Source organism: Bactrocera dorsalis, chromosome 3 (assembly GCF_023373825.1).
Source record: "Bactrocera dorsalis isolate Fly_Bdor chromosome 3, ASM2337382v1, whole genome shotgun sequence".
Classification (NCBI taxonomy): Eukaryota; Metazoa; Arthropoda; class Insecta; order Diptera; family Tephritidae; genus Bactrocera; species Bactrocera dorsalis.
The window spans coordinates 92,406,326-92,423,919 of NC_064305.1; the positions used below are offsets into that span (position 1 = coordinate 92,406,326).

General features: G+C 44.6%; 1 protein-coding gene across 1 annotated transcript in view; it reads left to right on the top strand.

The window, feature by feature from the left end:
- LOC105230717 (uncharacterized) overlaps window positions 1–17,594 on the top strand; it is a 196,429-nt gene that overhangs the window by 131,241 nt on the left and 47,594 nt on the right. Inside the window, 1 exon segment of the mRNA XM_049453375.1 lies at window positions 15,042–15,187. Within this exon segment, the coding sequence (XP_049309332.1) occupies window positions 15,042–15,187 (146 nt within the window).

Consider the following 17,594-nt stretch of genomic DNA (forward strand, 5'->3'; position numbering starts at 1 on the left):
AGTTTGTTCCTCTCTGCCGCACTTACGGTTGCCTTGCTTCTGTGGCAGCCGTAGCCTCATTTGTGCGGATCACTCATACGCCGTGGCGCTTTTCATTCGTGCAAATATTGTCATAATTAATTTATGGCTTGTAATTGGGTCAAAAAATGTGCATGCAAATGCAAGTGGCATGTCATAATTTTAATGCAGTGCAAAGACAACAACAACAACAACAACAACAACGCGAACATTGAAAACCTCAGCAACAAAAGTGGTGGACGAGGGCAGCGAACATGTCGGCGGCATCCACTTGAGTGCTTTGCATTGCCGCCATGCATTACAATCAACGGACTGGGAACAGAAGGCGCTGAAAGCGCGCAACAAGCAAGCACTAATGGCGTGATTTACGTGCCACAAACTACATTTTTTAACTAACGAGCGCAGCCAGTGGGCACATTAATCACGGCGCTTGATAAAAAGGTGCCGCCGGGCCCACAACATATGCTTGCGAAAATGCTCAAATGTGCAAATGCAGCATTACGGCAGCGGAGGAGTGCTGCTGTTAGCTGGGCGGTCAGGGGCAAGCACCACAGTCAGGACAAATTAAATTACATTTCGAACACACGCACGCCGAGCGCGCTATGAGTATATAGTGTGTGTGTATGTGTGAGCGCTTATCGTACACTTCTATCGCATTATGAACACGCGTCCAAAGCGCAAAAAGCAGGCAGTTTCTTATCGAGCAAACAGGCCTCGTGTTTGCAGGCAAATGAGGCGGACACACACACACACACGTACATACGTGCTTTTGGCTGCAGCCTTTCATTTCATTTGCTTGAAATCGAATGATTTATGGGCGCAAAAATGCTCCGTCTGTCGTTTGCCCCATTGAAGAGCGCCAACTTGCAGGCGTTTATTATTATGGCATTCCCATTTACTTATTTATTTGTCAACGCGTCGGCGTGGATGCCAAAATGGAGCCTTTTTTACTCATTAGCAGTCGGAAATGCAACACTATGTGACTTTGGTCTCACAAGCACGTCTGTTGCAAGGTCATTGGTGTGATTCGATATTAGAAGGCTTCCCCTGCTTCCCTGAAGCAAAGCTTCATTTGAACTTCTGTAAATGGACATTAAATTGAATTTATCGGTTTCTTTGTAGAGGAACCTTACATAAAAGTGATCGAACATGTATATCTATGCGGTCTCTTCTCGTCACGCGTGAGTTAAAAGTCGTTTTGCTTCAAAATGAGAATATTATAAATATTTTACTCAGTGCCTTGAACATTTAATTAAGATTACCATCGCTCTCCGACGCATGGAGTGTGGACGTGTTGTCCCCGCAGACGGACATCCGCCTCCACTTTGGCAAAAGCCACGGGGTCCGCTGAAGAGTGCAATTCCCCTTATCTGTTTTCTCGACTATTGGCAAGCGCTCACACACATATGGTGCAGAGGAGACAGGGGCGGGGGTGGACGCGCCGCAAGCATTGCTGAAACAATGGCAATCAGCAAGAAAATGACAAAAGCGATAATAAGTTCCATAAATATGTAAGTGGCCGTCTGCGTCGCCCTCCTTTTGTCCCATCGCCTTGCATCATGATTGTGATTCTCGTTTTACAACAACAATTGCTATGAAAAGCTGCGAATGAACGAAACGAGTGACGAAATATGGGCGAGTGGTGTGTGTGGCTTTATATATGCATGAGTGGGTGCGTGTGTGTGCAGCAGGGTGTTGCGCAAAGATGGAAGATGGCACAGATAATGGCCCATGACACACGACGCAGAGCAAAAGCTGCTTAACTGCCCCTCGGCGTCATTGGCGATGGCATTGTGGCTGCACGAAAAACAAAACCATAAAGCGGAAAAATAAACTGTAAACATGGGTAAATCGCCGGCATTCAAGTGTCGCCGCCAGTTCGGCTGAGTTGGTCAACGCGCTTCTTTTTCTTATTCTTATTTTTGTTGTTGCACAGCTGATTAAGTTGGCTGCGGGGATGGGGATATTGTGGCACTTACGAGCTGCAGGAAAGTAGAAGCATAATGATATTGACGAAGATCAGCAAAAAGTGCAAAAAATTGTAAGGAATCGGAGGAGGAAGCTTTCTGCATTTAGTTAGTGTTTGTTTCTTTTAGTTGATTATCAGCTCTGTGATTCTGCGTTCGTTAGAGCAGACGTACGCGATTAAATTCTGTGTGAAATTCGGTAAATCTGCGACAGAGACATTTGATATGATCGAGCAGACTTACCAAGATATTGCTTTAGAAAGATGGGTGTTTTTCGATGGCATCAGGCCTTCTTGGAGGGTAGGGAAGAGGTCGCTGATGAAGACCGTGTCTCCCAGACCAGGTCTCCGAACCACTTCGACGAACACCTCCTGGGCAAATCGTCAGCGCCAAATTTTATGTGGAAGTCCTCAAGACACTCAAACGAAGGGTCAATCGGGTCCGACAAGACATCGCAGCCGATTGGAAGTAGCACCACGACAACGCCTCAGCTCATACTGCTTTTCTTGTGAACAGCTACCTAACCAAGGGCGGCAACCCAACGTTTTCGCAGAAGCTCTACAGCCCAGATATAGCCCCTCCGGACATTTTTGTTTCCTTGCCTGAAAAGACCGATGAACGGCAAGAATTGTGAGACGACAGAGGAGATTCAAACAGCATGCACCACGGCCCTCTAGGCTATTCTAGGGAATGCCTTCCATGACGCCTTCAATGCTTGGAAATCGCGCTGGCAGCGCTGCATCGACACAGAAGGTGCCTATTTTGAAAGTTTTTAAAGCATTGTAACGATTGGTTGAATACATTTTTTTAAATCGACTCAGTCCGGAACAAACCCTGTATATGGCTGGTTGGTTGAGACTCTCTTCTACAGTCTCCACGACATTTGGGCCTAGGTAACCGGAACGAACGTGGATTTTTAAACGGCCAAGCACTCTCAACTCGGCACCATTCCTCGAAATTACTTCGATACAACGACAACAATAACATACTCTCTCTTATTTTGTAGTTCTCTGCTGCTTCTTGTTCAAATATCTTTGGAAGCTGAAAATAATGCCAAGTACTTGCCGCTGTTAGGGGAATCCACAGTTTCAACTTTTGCCAATGGCTAGTAGCCGCACTTGTAATGGACGTGTACGAAAACGAATACCGTTACACTTTCATGTATCAATGGGAACCCGTGTGGTGTAAACTCAGCGAGGGCCGCTAACAACTCGTCCACCTCCCTGCCGCTAGTGGCAACAGAACTGCAGGTTGCAATTGCTGCGCAGCTGGCCTTCTTTGGACCCATCTTCTAGAGCGCGCAGCATCTTAACCCACTTTCTGCGCACTCACCCTCACTCCCCGCGCAATACTTCGCACAAAAATTTATTTGGTTCAGACTCACCCGCTTTTTCGCCAGTCTCTTCAGTTGCTTTGTGTTGTAACACTTTCGCTAAACTTGTGCTATAATTTCAAGGCGAGCGCGATTCGTGCCAAGGGGGAGGGGGGCTCGGAGCAGTGGATGTTGGCGGCTGGGGCTGTGCGGGCGCCGTTGAAAGCAACTGTAAATTCAATCGCACAACGCAATGAATGAATGAAACTTAATGCATGAATGCAACACAACAACAACAACAGCGGCAGTGGCAGCGTTGGAATAATAGCAAAAAATAAACACTCCGAACACAACAAAGACATGCTAAATACACGCTACGCCATGTTGTTGCACGCGGAAAGCGAAAACGAACACGAAAGTGATAAAACAACACAACAACAACAACAAATGCCAGCCATTAACTTTGCGTCAAGTGAACTTATTGTGCCGCCTCGAACTAAGCCAGCCCTCGCCCCCGCCCCAGCGAGTCCATTATTGCAACTACAATAAAATAAAGCGCGAATATAATTCTCTGTGCCTCTGTGTGTGTGTGTGCGTGTGTGTGTATGAGTGAATATATTTTATGCGCAGAAATAAGTGCATTTATTTTGTATGGCAGCCGTTGAAAAATATGTGGAGCGTAAAATGTTTTTGTTACTTTCACCACACATCCTTACTTATATACACACATGCTATTTGTACATATGTGATGTGCCTAAAGGGGGCAGCGAATAAGGCGCGACGAGTGCCAGGCAGGCTGCAGTACTCGAAAGTGCATTAAAGTTTCCATTTGCCTGAAAGGGCGCCAGAGGCCGGTTCGCTCGGCTGGTCGATAGCTTCTCATTTTCCACACCCCACCACAGACACTCGCACACATTCATACGCAAGGGCGTTGAAAGGCGAGAGCTCATGTGGGCTCACAGTATGCAGGCAAGTTTCTTTCGGGTGGTGGGAGGCGGGCGGCACAATATGGCAGTCGGCAGCCAATGTTGGCGCTGGCGATTTCTTGGTTAGCGGAAATATGGATTTTTAGGCGTATGTCAAGCCGGCAGGCCGCAAGCAGACAAGTAGCCACTCGAGTTCCTTTATTTGCTTTCGATTGTGAAAAGTACTTTGACATTTGCACATAAGTTTGGGTGGGTATTTGGTAATCGGTTTTGAAAACGAAGCAGTTACGCATTTAAAAGTGAAGGCAATCGCACAAGCAATTCTGTGCAACGACAGCAATTGCTTTTTGCGAACGTTTGAGCAGCAAAAATTTCCTGTTTGTTGGAACTTAGAGTTTTTCTCGAACCAGTGGGGTACGTGGAGGGTTGCGGTCTATTGAATGAGCAGCTCTGCTTTGCCAGATTGTTTCACTAAGTCTTACTTTGACTGGGACGATTTCGCCTTACCAGCCAGCGCTGGCTCAACATAACCTAATATATATGATATACATACTTGGGTGTGTGTGGTTGTGCCAGTGTGCGCTCAGAAGACAAACAAACTTTCATTAACCCACATGTGTTCTAATAGTTATTGGCTGACACCTACTGGAATGTTGAAGAGAGGCGGCCTCAGCACGAAGGCAACACACATAGCAACACCACCACTAATGCATGCTGGTCCAACACGATGTATGCAAACATAAAGAGACCAAAATGCCGTCGACATAGAAATGTGAACCGAAATCTGATTAAAATTTTAACACCATGCGAACAACGAAAGTGCCAGCGGGAAGAGCCTTGGATTCGGTAATGTGCTGATGGCTCTAAGGCTGCACAAATAGTTGGCTTGGAGGGCGATGTGCCGCAAATCGGCAGCTGCAATCGACTTAATGCAACCGCACGGTCGCTGCAATTGCTGATAAGGAGCTCGGCGAGCTGGCGAGGAATTTCGGTTGAATTGGCACTTTTAGCGCCACATGTGTGCTACACTGTAGTTGTTGTAGTTGTTGTGAGCGTGTGTGTGCCCTAAGTAGCATAGTTATCTGCTGCAAGCATTAATTGAAATTGGTATAACTAACGGTTATTACCATGAGCGCCAAAATAAAGAAAGACCAAAATTTATGCGAAATGCAATTAACTCGGAAAATACCGACGCCTTTCACACTTAAGCTCCTTTTGTAATACTTAGGCGCTCGCAAACAGGTGTTCAAATGACAGCAGATTCATCTTGCAGAGAGCAGGGACCAGCAGTAATCCTATCCAATAATAAAATATTTAAATTCGAAGCTGCTCGCCATTAGCGATGATTCTGGTCCCGACTTTTCCAACGGGGTGTGTTCGTGATGACGAGACCGCACGCAATGCTGAGCAACATGTAAACTCACTTTCACAGAGAATCCAGGTCAACCCGACGTTTGAGTGACTTGTAACATTTTGCAATAATTTTTCTGTTTCCGTTTTTGTTTCTGTTTCTGTTTCTGTTTCGCCTCGGCACTACAATTGCATATTCATAACCGGGATTAACTTATAATCACAATAATCAAGTGTCTGTATAGCTGCTCAGCTTTTAATCCGCCTGATTGCTCGTACTCCAACAACCGAGCGCAACGAGCGCCACCTGAAGCCCACCCACACTAGCACACTCAAACACTCAGGCACACACGCCATCACTTCATCACTTTCAACCGCCCACCGATGCACCGATTAACTGCTCCTGACCCACTTGGCCACTGGCACATGGTGTATGGGTCTGTTGGTGTATGTGCGAGTTGGTGTGCAAGTATGTGATTATGCATATGGCAAGCCGATTGCGGATCAAAATATTGTTTTAGTTGCCACATGTGGCAGATTTTCAACGTACACATGACATACACATGCATGCTGTTGCTAATGCTTGCGTGTGTGTGTGTGTGGTCTTTTACATGCGCTTCATTCAACTCGAAGTTGGCAGGAAGGAATGCCCGGAAAGTTTTACGTGCAGATTAAAACAAGCAAGTGCACCAATAGGAAGTGCAACACATAATACACGCCACAGACCAACACATCACACACACTCACACATTCGCACAAACTCAAAGAGTGCTTTACCAACTGCCAGGTGAAGGAGTGGCAGGGCGGGAGGGGACTGCAATGAAAATAAATGTTGCTATTACACTTCACTGCAAGTCAAACAAATTTTATATTTGCCATACAAAACACATAAAACAACAACAACAACAGCAGCAGTAAGTTGTAAAAGCATTGCAAATCAGCAGTTGCACTCGACTGCATCAATTTGACTTGGCAATCGGTCTGTGTTCACGCTCGACTCGCTGCACATGACACACAAATAAATACTCGCATGTGAGCGGAGCGGAGCTTGTCGAAGCTCCATCAAGCAAGGAGCGAGCGGGAAACCTCTGCGCAAAACGATAGAACCTGAAAGCACAAATGAGGGAGCAATTTAACTGATATACAAATGGAGTAACCAAAGCATCGGTTACCATAGACTTTAAAATGACATAGAGAGCTTTAGATTAACGGCTTGATATGAGAAAGCGCACAATAACACTGTGCAGCTATTGATTTGGAAAATAAATTTGCTGAATGTTATAAAGTTTCAAAAATATTTTTTAACTCAATCCTCACGAGTTAGCCAAGGTCGCCGCCTGAGCAACCGATTTTCTCACTGGGCATTGCTGCGTCCCCACGATGTGCCATATAAAAGTGCATGTTAATTACACGCCATGTCGGGCAAAGTGGCCTCAGCAGCGTTGACAGGGACAACGAAGTCAAACGCAAAGGAAAATAAAAGTTCTTAAAAAAATATGTAATAAATTTATTTTAATTTGTGGAGCGTGAAATTGAATTGTCAGTGCAAATGTATCGGCGCCTGTGCGAGCCAATGCTTGCTTCTAAGCTAACTTAATTGGGCTGAGAGGGAGGAATTCAATGCTCAAGTTGTTTGTGGACAACACGGCCGCGCGGCTGCTCAACAAGCTCTTGAGAGCATAGAGGAAAATTAGATTTAAATTTCGAAATGCTAAAAAACTCTGCTCACACTTTTTATTTGTGTTCTCTATAGACTTTTGGAATATTTCTACATTTTTCTAAGCGAAAGGACTTATAGCCCAATGCCAAAACGCCAAAATCACTTATGGCCGCGCTTAGAAAAATAAAAGTGATAACTAACTCGAACTTACACTAAAGATAATGCCTGACGAATGACCTCGCATAAGGCTATATTTCCACACACTAGTGTACACCGTGCACCTATCAATGTGACTGCCTACAAATGAGTCCTGAGTGCAATTAGTGCAGAGTGGAAATTAAAATAAAACTAAATTTCATTTCACATCACTTCCATTACATCCACTTGCGATGCTGACTGACTGACAGGCGCTGTGCTGACGAACCGTTCATTTTTATGCCTAGCAACAGTGGCAAGTGGGTGCTGCCACGTCAGTCCGTAAAGAGCAGCGGCAGTCTGGCGCGCGCCTGCCACTGATTGCCGCCGACAGAAGCCAACAATGATGAGCTGCAATAACGGTGACAGCCATAATCATTATGCATGCATGAGCTTGTAGTCGCAAGCGAGCGAGAGTAATCAAAATCACGAGCACTGAAAGTTTAAATAAGCGCAAAACAGCGAATAGGAAACACGCAACAACAAACAATAACAGCCACGTTTATTCGATGGCATCGGCGGCGTTGCTGACGGTGACGGCTGATCGGCGAAATGGCTGACAAAAGCGCGCTAATAACGGTAACGACAATAGCTGCGCCGACAAGCTCACAGCTGACACAACTGACAAGCTGACGTTGAAGCGCTGTTAGTGTCATAACAAATGTCTGTCACTGCGCCCGTGTGATGCATTAAAAACTGTTTGCTGTCACATGATTCCGCGCACATAAATAACGGTAAATAAGAAATGAAATCGCATTTAATCGTTATGACGTAATTTGGCGTAAGCGAGCGCTTCTAAAAGGCGCCCGAACTTTGTATTTCTAGATGAGAAGCAAAACATGGTTAGCTTCCAACGTAAAAATGTCATGGCGGCACCTGCCATTAACCTGTGGGGACCAGCCGGCAGTTTGTCGCTGCCACTCACGCCGTAACGACCCGAACGAGTCGCCAGCGACCAGGAAATCACTCAACTGCGCGCATCAGTCACCTGCCCTCTGACCTACATGCATAAATACAAATGCAACTGGGGAAACTATAACGGTTTCTTTATTTATTTGATACTCTCCTGTTACACTCTGCCCTGCGCCCCTTCACAAATGGCTTTCTGCGCGCTATCTACCGGCGCACTAACCCACCCACGGCTACGGTCCCTTTTAGCCTTTTTTATTGTTTACCTTCTGGATTTTATTGTAAAGTTAACGGTCTCATGTTCACTCACATTTGATAATGTTGCCGTACAATACACACACACATACATATAGGTGGTTTAAAAGACCAAGCGGGACGAAAGAGTAGTCAAAGTGAAACGGTAAAATATCAACAAAGGCAATTCGTATAAAGTTGGTAATAAATGAACGTGAAGGCGCACTAACTTTGGATGCGCTTGCTTCAATGCAAACACAAGTCTCCTCTGCATCTGTGTGTGTGTGTGTGTGTGCGGCAGATTAAGTTGTAAAAGCAACAAAAGGGCTGTGCTACTAAGTTTCTAATAAATATGGCTGGCGGAAGAGGGGACCAGGTGCGCCACCTTAAAGCGAACACGAACGAGGCGAGAACAGCTAACGGTCTCAAAAAGTATATCAAGCAAAAGAATAATTAAAGGAAAGACTCTGAGAGATTCACATATAATTTAAGTTCGCAACAGAAAATGCTAAAATTAAATGCAAAGCCTCGAATGGGGCATAAAGACTACACTACTACTTTTTTATGGTATAATCAGCAAGAGTCTGCCAAAAGGCTAAGGACTACGCCTGGCCACCTCAAGTAATCATTAATGATGCGTTTGATGAATGCCGCTTCTGCAGCAATATTGGCAAGCATCCTTTTATCGTCCTCTACTCGACGTCGCTTTTCGAGGCTGACATTAGCACGCATTAACCTTCAAACCCAAACCATTAACCGAAATGTGTTGTGTCGATCCATAAAAGATTTTAGGATCCTGTACTATATATCCGATCATAACCCTGTTTTTTCAAGAACTTTTTCTATAATTTCTGCGTTATCCTCATTGAGATCGTTGTACTACAAGTACATGCATGAGGCAAGTTTTCGTTTACTTCACGATCTTCACTGAATGCTTTGATATTCTTGTATTTGTGACAAAGTAAACTACCCAAGTGTAGACTACTTAAACCTGGAAAATCAACAACTGACTAGACATTCACCATGCGCCAAATTTTGGAAACGAGCCGTGAAAAGAGAATCGACACACACCACCACTTCATCGAAATCAAAGCTGCTTTTGACATTACGACCTTTATGTCACGATGTCTGAATTTGGTATCCACGCAAAACTAATGCGGTTGTGTAAACTGATGTTGAGCAACACCAAAAGCTCCGTCAGGATCGGGAAGGCCCTCTCCTTTATGAACGCCAAACGAGTTTTCTGTACAAGAATTTCATTGCTATAGTTTTCTCGAATTATTTAAGAGTGATTTTCTAAACCGAAAAGCAATAGACAAGAGCAGTTGTGAAATTCCTAAGCATTTTCCTAACTGAAAACTGGTGGCAACGCTCCATTTGCTTAATTTAAGATAATACATTGTGCCGGCGCATCTCATAATAATCCAGTCATTACCAGAAAATTCACAGCGCAGTCGTAAGCATAAAATTATCTTCGCCTTAATTTATTCATTATGCACCCACCACCACCACTACATGCACACACACACGTACGAGTACGGCGCAAACGCTTATTCATTGCATCCATCGCATAATTTCCTTCATTAAACCGCAGCGTTATGGCGGCGCAACTGCACACACATACACACCAATACACACAGAGTTGGCAGGCTGGCTGGTTGGTTGTGCCGCCTTCAAGGAGCCACAGGCGACAATAAATAATAACTAGGCCAGCACTGTAACGCGCAGATACGAAGTTTTCCCAGCCGGCAACATAACTAACATATTATGCGCCCACTATATGCATGTGTGTGTGTGTGTGTGTGGGGAGGGTGTAGGAGCGTTGGCGGGCGTGGGACTATCAGGGAGCTGCAAGGTAAATTAATTCCGAAAATTAATACACAAAAGCAATATGAGCAACAGCGTTTGCTACGAGCTACAGCTCCAGTCGTTGAGGACATTCGGAACATGGCTCTGCAGAAGCTGGCGACAATGCCCGAATCTGACTGGCACTCAGTCGGAAAAGTAATTAGATATTCTAGATAATAAGCAGCGATGTGTATGCATTACTTAAATATTCATCTAATATGCAGGTACACACGCGTCTCCCATTTCAAATGCGCAGCTGACAAGCGGCCTGTCTCTCACACAGCCTCAGAACTATGCTAAGCACTCGTGAAGCTGTGGCATGTGAGTGAAAAGCCTCAGCCAAAATGCAATCACGAATGTGGCAGCTCACTAACGGATAATGGAGCATTTCAATGTGATATACGATTGGTGCTGTGAATGTCCGGGAAACTTACAACAGAATTTCAGATGGTAATAAAATGACGGAGCAAGTTTCCGAATGAGAGACACACTCGGAATAGTGTATGTTGTTTAAAACTGTAATTATTTGGTAATATCTTTACAGAATCTTAGGATTTTTTTAACAATTCTCTCAAAAAGTCCGACTGGCTATCAGAGTGTTCACTTCGGTGCTCTATCGGAGCCTCTAAACATGAATATGTTTCTTCCAATACCGGTGGAAGGACGATTTCTGTGTAGTTCAATAAATTGTCTATCTATTTCAATTTACATTCGAAGAGGAGAGGTAATGAAATCTCGCTCTGAACCTTCAAAGCTCAAGCAAATATTCCTCTTAGTCGACAAGCAGTCCTTTGGAAAGCAAAATTTCAAGCCTTATTGGCCACGGTTGATTAAAGCACCGAAAAGCATAATTTCCAATCCATTTTATTTGACATTTATTTCTTTCGCGATTAAACTCGCCACTGCCATCAATCCGCCACCACCGACTGGTGGAACCCATGAACCATGCTGTGGTGTGGTGAAATGGAGTTCAGTGCTAGTTAAATATTAATTATATTGTGTGGCGCGTGGCTTTGACACTTGTCGACTAATTGCAACAAATGAGCTGCCTAATGCCGCAAAAACGTGTCGTTGCGGCGACATGGTCACCGCCTGCCCGGCTGCCCGGCTGCCAGTGCGAGATCCTGTTAATATTTAAATAAATTTAATTTATTTAATTAATTAAGTTGACACGACAAGTGCAACAGTGTTAATATTTAAGTGCATGCAAATAAAGGCCATGTTGCAACATCTGGCTGACACTTGCAACTGACGTCGCATGAATATTTAGTGCATATCTGTAATCAAAATTTAATCATGTTTCCAATTAACCGGAGAAATATGTGCATGCATGCGTGTGCGTGTGTGTGCGGTGGTGTATGTGGGCGCCACGGTCGAAATGTTACTCATACGCCACGCACGCCAATTAAGTTTATCAGCGCATTTTCCACATCGTAAGCATCGCATTTGGCAAACGCACGACACAGGGAAGGCGCCAAGGGGGGCAGGGGGCGGCGTGTGAGCTGTGTGCCGAGGCAAGAAATGAATGGCGCGCCATAAAAACATAACGCAGCGCCTAATTGCGGCAATTAAGCCGACATCATGAATGCAAATTATGTCGTAAGCTCGCATAAAAACTGTGGCTGAGGCGCTACAACAACAACGGCAAAAGCAAGTAAAGTGAACAAAATTCCAGCAAAACGATGGCGGTGAATGCGGGAAGTCAGACAAGCCCAGGCGCCCTCAACCCCCTGACTCTGCGCGCAACGCCGCAGGCAATGCGTAGCCTGTCTGAAGGAAAAGCAAATAAAAATTGGGAAGAAACGCTAATCGCATTACTCGGCATTCGTAAATACTTCTGTGTGGCTAAATATCAGCGTCTGTGCATTTCTGTTCACATTTCCATATTTATTGTGTATGTGTGTGTGTGTGTGTGTGTGGGCGCGCCTTTGTCTACATACACAGCTGCGCGTGAATCGCTCGACTTAATTTGCTGCGAAGATAAGCGTCTTTAGCTGTGCAGTCGAGCAGCAAACGCGAAGGTAAACTTTCGTCGTGCCGCCGCGCGGCGCCTCAGCCTCCTCGAGCAGACTGCACAATTGTTTTCGCGGCTTGCTTTCTTTTTATGGCTTTAAGACATCTCTTCGGGCACTCTCTTGTGTGTGTGTGTGTGTGGGGGTATGGCTGTTTGTGAGCGAAAACTTTTCCCTCTAATGTTTGTGGGAAGCGCATTACAACAGCCATTAAACGCCGACAAGCACAATGAAGTCGCGGCATCCGGCACCGCAAATATCGCTTTAGACACAACAACAAAAGTACTTTGCTTACGTTTTGAGGTATTTTTATTGACTTCGTAATGATAAGATTTGGGTGTGAAATTTAATAGAACTGAAGGTCGCATTTTTCATAGCGATTTTTCACTTCTATTGAAGGCCATAAACCATTGCGGGCACGGATATGAGAGGTAGTTTGAGATTCTGCATCAAAAATTGACAAGTATGTGTTTGCAGCGCCAAACTAACACGATACAACAAAACTTAGCTGAGTGTCCAAACTATCTCTAACAGCTATTTGGGGTTGGGCCACCAACAGTTCAGGAAAGGCGCTTTAAGTGTCGGCAATGCCAGTAATTCCTGCTCCATGAAATTCCGCCCAATATGAGAGTGGTCGAACACGCTCAACAAATTCATGAAGCTCGCACTGCCTCATTCACCAGCGCACACCTTGCAGCCGCATAAACGACACTCCCACACATACACACACACAAAATCAATGCGGTGCAAACCATACACTGGTGATTGCGACATTTGCAGTTGATTGAATTCGTAATGTAACCAAATTATTTTCACTTGACCACCTTTTCAATTTCCGTGCGCAAAAATGCTCACAGCGGTGAAGCTCGTGAGCGAGCGAGCAGCCACCGTTCGCCCCATAGAGCCCGCATCGAGGCGTCGATGTGTTCAGTGCGATTGCACGGGGTCGGTGCGGTCGGGAATGGTGTGGAATGTAATGAAATTTACCACACGAATAGACAATCGAATGCATTCACATGGAAGGGCATTGAATTTGAGTATTGTGGTTAGATGGCATCTGGTTGGCTGGCAGGCTGGTAGCCGGGTTCTGGTGAATTTCCAGTATTTGCTGAGCAAATCAGATGGGGCTTTGTCAGCGAACGGCGAGCCCAAAAAGAGGGTTCAAAACGCTTGAGGTGGGAGAATTTTACTGCATTGACAACAGTGAACATAGAAAAGTACTGGAAACCAATATATCATCAATACCTTCAGTGATTTTTCAAAGATTTCGGCTTTTACAAAGTCTGTACTGCGACTTTCTGAGATGTTCGCCTATAAAAAGTAAATTAAGGACATCCAGCTACTGACTACGAGTAACTCCTAGTAAATTTTCGAGCTACTCCAGGCTATCAAGAAAAACCAAAACTATTAAAAGCACAACGCAACTTCGACTTCTAGCAAGAAAACCAAAGCTATCTAATATAAGCTGCGTTGAGCAGCATTCGCCTAAAGTCACAACCGCCGCCGGCGCTGTAAATATGTGCATATAAACGCAAGCCAATTAAGGGTAATGTGGTGTGATTTAAGTGCCGTAAAAATTTACAGGCTATAAAACGCTCTGCTGCGCTTCACTTCTCCTCCAGCGCCTGCGGTTCTTTAATGATTTTGCCTTTTTTCTTGCTTGACATGTTCGCCCGTTTGCCAGGTGTGCCGAGCCCGTGTCTTCCAATGTGAAATGCTCCGCTAAATATTCGTCAGTCGAGCAGTTTGCTACTTCCGTTCATTTTCATCAGCTGTCTGCTGTCAATTCTGTTGTCACGTGCCGGGTCCCCTTGGTCCTGCTTCCACGACCTCGTACTGCATTGCAATCCACTCATGCCGCTGTCAAATGGGTTTGCAAGCTCTGCTTTGCGGACGAAGTGTATTATAAATTTTATTTCCTCTCAAATTATTTCACAGTTATTTCTCTGCGCTCACTCAGCCGTCAACTCGGCGGCAGGATATTAAACGCTGTGTTGATACATCATGAGAAATTAGGTTGGTCACTGTCAGTTTTGCACACCAGTGTAATTACACATATGCACATACATATGTATATTAAATATTGTCCTGCAATTGAGGGCAGTCATATATTTTTCAACTCAAATTAATAATTTTCGGTTGGATCGCGATCATCACTGATTCATTACGGCGATTCAATGCGGTGGAGGGTTTCAGCGTATGTACAAGCGCTTGAACATGTTGCATATTAACAAGAAAACCATACAGTTATGTACAGAGAAAAGGTTTAGAGAACTAACGGACACTTTAAGGTGGAGCTGGTATAGAAAAGCAACTAGCGAGGTTAACTTCAGATGAGGATATTTGACTTAAAGCTTGTGTTTGTCAAAGTCTGAAAGTAAGACTGTCAGCCGAGCTCTGGCTACTAAACACAATAATTAAGAGAGATAAACAATCAGAGCTAAAAAAAAACTACTTCATTCAAACATTCTCTGGTAAAAGTGTTGCTCAATGTACAAAACTCGATATTTTTTGCGTGAACCCAAAGCGCGGCTTTTTGGTGTATTGAACAAATACATTATTATCCACACTGACCGTAATTAACTGGATAATTTTCTTTTTTACTTGCAGAAAGATTTGTACGTGAGCAAAGTTGATCCGGGTTCGCCACGCGCCGAGCGTAAACTTTCAGCCGCGACCGCGCCATCGATGAAAACAAAGTGGCTGAAAGCATTTAGAAGCCTAAAGCCGGCTTCCGGTTCAGCACCCGCCGATAGGTGAGTCTAATTATCGATCTTATCTTTTACAAATAACATACAAATACGCCTCACAAGCGCTCTTAGAGAGCAAGAGCGAAAAGCACATACTTTTCTCACGTGTATTCCTAGATTAAGTCAGACCACATTACAGTGTTATAGTTATAATAATATAAGGAAGATATATATAAAAATTGTGTATTTCTATGTAGTTGAGAGTTGTATATTTGTACTTAGCAATGAGAATAAATATGTAAGTCTAGGAAGCTTTAAGTTAAGTACGAATTTTGGACACTTAAGTATTTAACTGGATATAATTATGGATATCGTAATGAAAAAATGAGCGTGACAAGCTAATCAATGACGCTGATGACTAGTTGGACGTTCACATTAAACTTTCTTTTTGTTATAAACTCACATACATATTGTGTAGTCGAAGAAGTTGTTTCGTATTTTGTCAATAGATGTCGTTGCAGTCGTATATCTCCAGTGCTGCCAATGACATTGTGTCTTACCATATAGTGTTGGAAAGGTGAGATTTTAAGCTCAATTTAACCGAAAAAAATTAAAAAAAAAAAATAAGTTGAAAATTGATTAAAAATACGAAAAGATTTTTCGACTACCCAATATAAGAAGCTTTACTTTGAAGCTGCTCTTCACTCTAAACCCATCGCTGATTAGACACGCGCACAGCCACAGCAGTGAAACAGTTAAATGAGTAACTGTAAGAATCAAAGCGGTGCAACCAAATGCTGCCTGCAACAAACTTTGCTCGCTTGGTTGCTCGTTAAAAATGAACTGAGCCCACAAAATAGATAAAAATTGTCTACTCTGTAGAAAAATTGGAAATTATTCAGGCAGCTGCATATTTCAGTAGTTTACCGAGTGAAAATTGCTGTCTAAAAGTTTGTGGCACAGAGCTGCAACATCAGCAGCAGCGGCCGCAGCCGGCACATACGCAGCCACAGGGCGGAACGGGGCGGCGCGGGGCGTCCGAGCACACTTGCATTTCACACTAAATGATTTCCCCAAACGGCCGATGAGCACTCGCACTGATTGCGGCCGTTTGGCGCCGCGTCAGGGAATTTCAAAATGCCAGCTTCATAACGGGACGCAAACAAAAAATAAAAATGAAAATAAAAATGGAAATAAAAACAGCAAATGTTACATGAAAATAGAAATGCCGCAAAAAATTGAAAAATTCATATGCTTCACACAAATACCGAGCTGCACACACACATACACATACAAGTGCATTGATACTCTCTCATTTGCGAATTTTGCGCTTACACATCAAGTTGGGCCTTGAAAAGGAAAAAAAGAAGAAGCTGTGACGGCATATCGATAGACGGGCACCGACAGAGGGCACACTCACACACACTTATAAGCATGCGGCATGTGTCTGTCGGTCTTGTGTATTTACTGAGTCGTAAGCAGAAGCTGCTTTGCCTTATGTAATCATTGAAATGTGAAATTTGCAATGGAAAATTATTATTTTTCACCGCCGCCGCCAACACCACTGTCGCCACCGCGATCCATTGACGGGTGTGTTCGTGGGCGCATTGAGCGCCTGAAAGTATGCTAAGCGGCGCGCTGCGACGGCCGGTACTCGAGTGTGTGCGTGTGTGTGTGTTGCCAGTGCTGACCACGAAATGCCGCCTTCTCATTGAGCACATCAAATAGCAGCGCCGCAGCCCGCGTGGCTGAGAGATTACCGCTTCAAAGCAAACAAATCAAAGCGAAATAGACCATGTGGCACATGTGATTTCAGGGCGCAGGAAAAAAGTAAAATGCTCAATGAAAACGCTGATTGGCGCTGCCGCTTTTGTGTCAGTGCATTCGGTGTGCGGCGCTTTCCTGTCAAGCGCCATCAGCAACTATCTGCAACAATGAAAACCAGCTGTGTTGCCGCCAACGCTGCGACTGTGGCAGATACTAAATATGTGGCAAAATGTGGAAAATATTGAAATCTCCTTGAGTGTTACAGGCATAGGCGCTAACACACACACACGCCCGAGCTTGTGCTTTGCAGTTAAACATTTGCCTGTCACTCGCGTTATTGTTGTTATTCCTGTTTTCGCTTTGCAAATTCCTGCTTATTGCAATTGCACACGGCGCTCTGCGGGTTCGCCATTTAATCCGCGGCGCTGTAAATATTTAATGCAGCGCCACTCCGCCCGCTGCCTGCCTCTGACAAATGCCGTCAATTGCTGGGCACTCCGTCCTATATCAGCGAGCGCAAGAACGGAAGGACAGCCGCCAGCAGACGAAACGCGGCGAATGTTGGGGAAATGTTGCAAATATTACATTTAACTAATGAGTAGTTCAATGCGGTTGCTTTGCCGCCTTGCCGCCCCGCCGCAGTGCCAAATGAGAAGCGTGCGGTTGTTTGTGGCGGCATCACTTTGGCGATTGAAATTCAAATAAG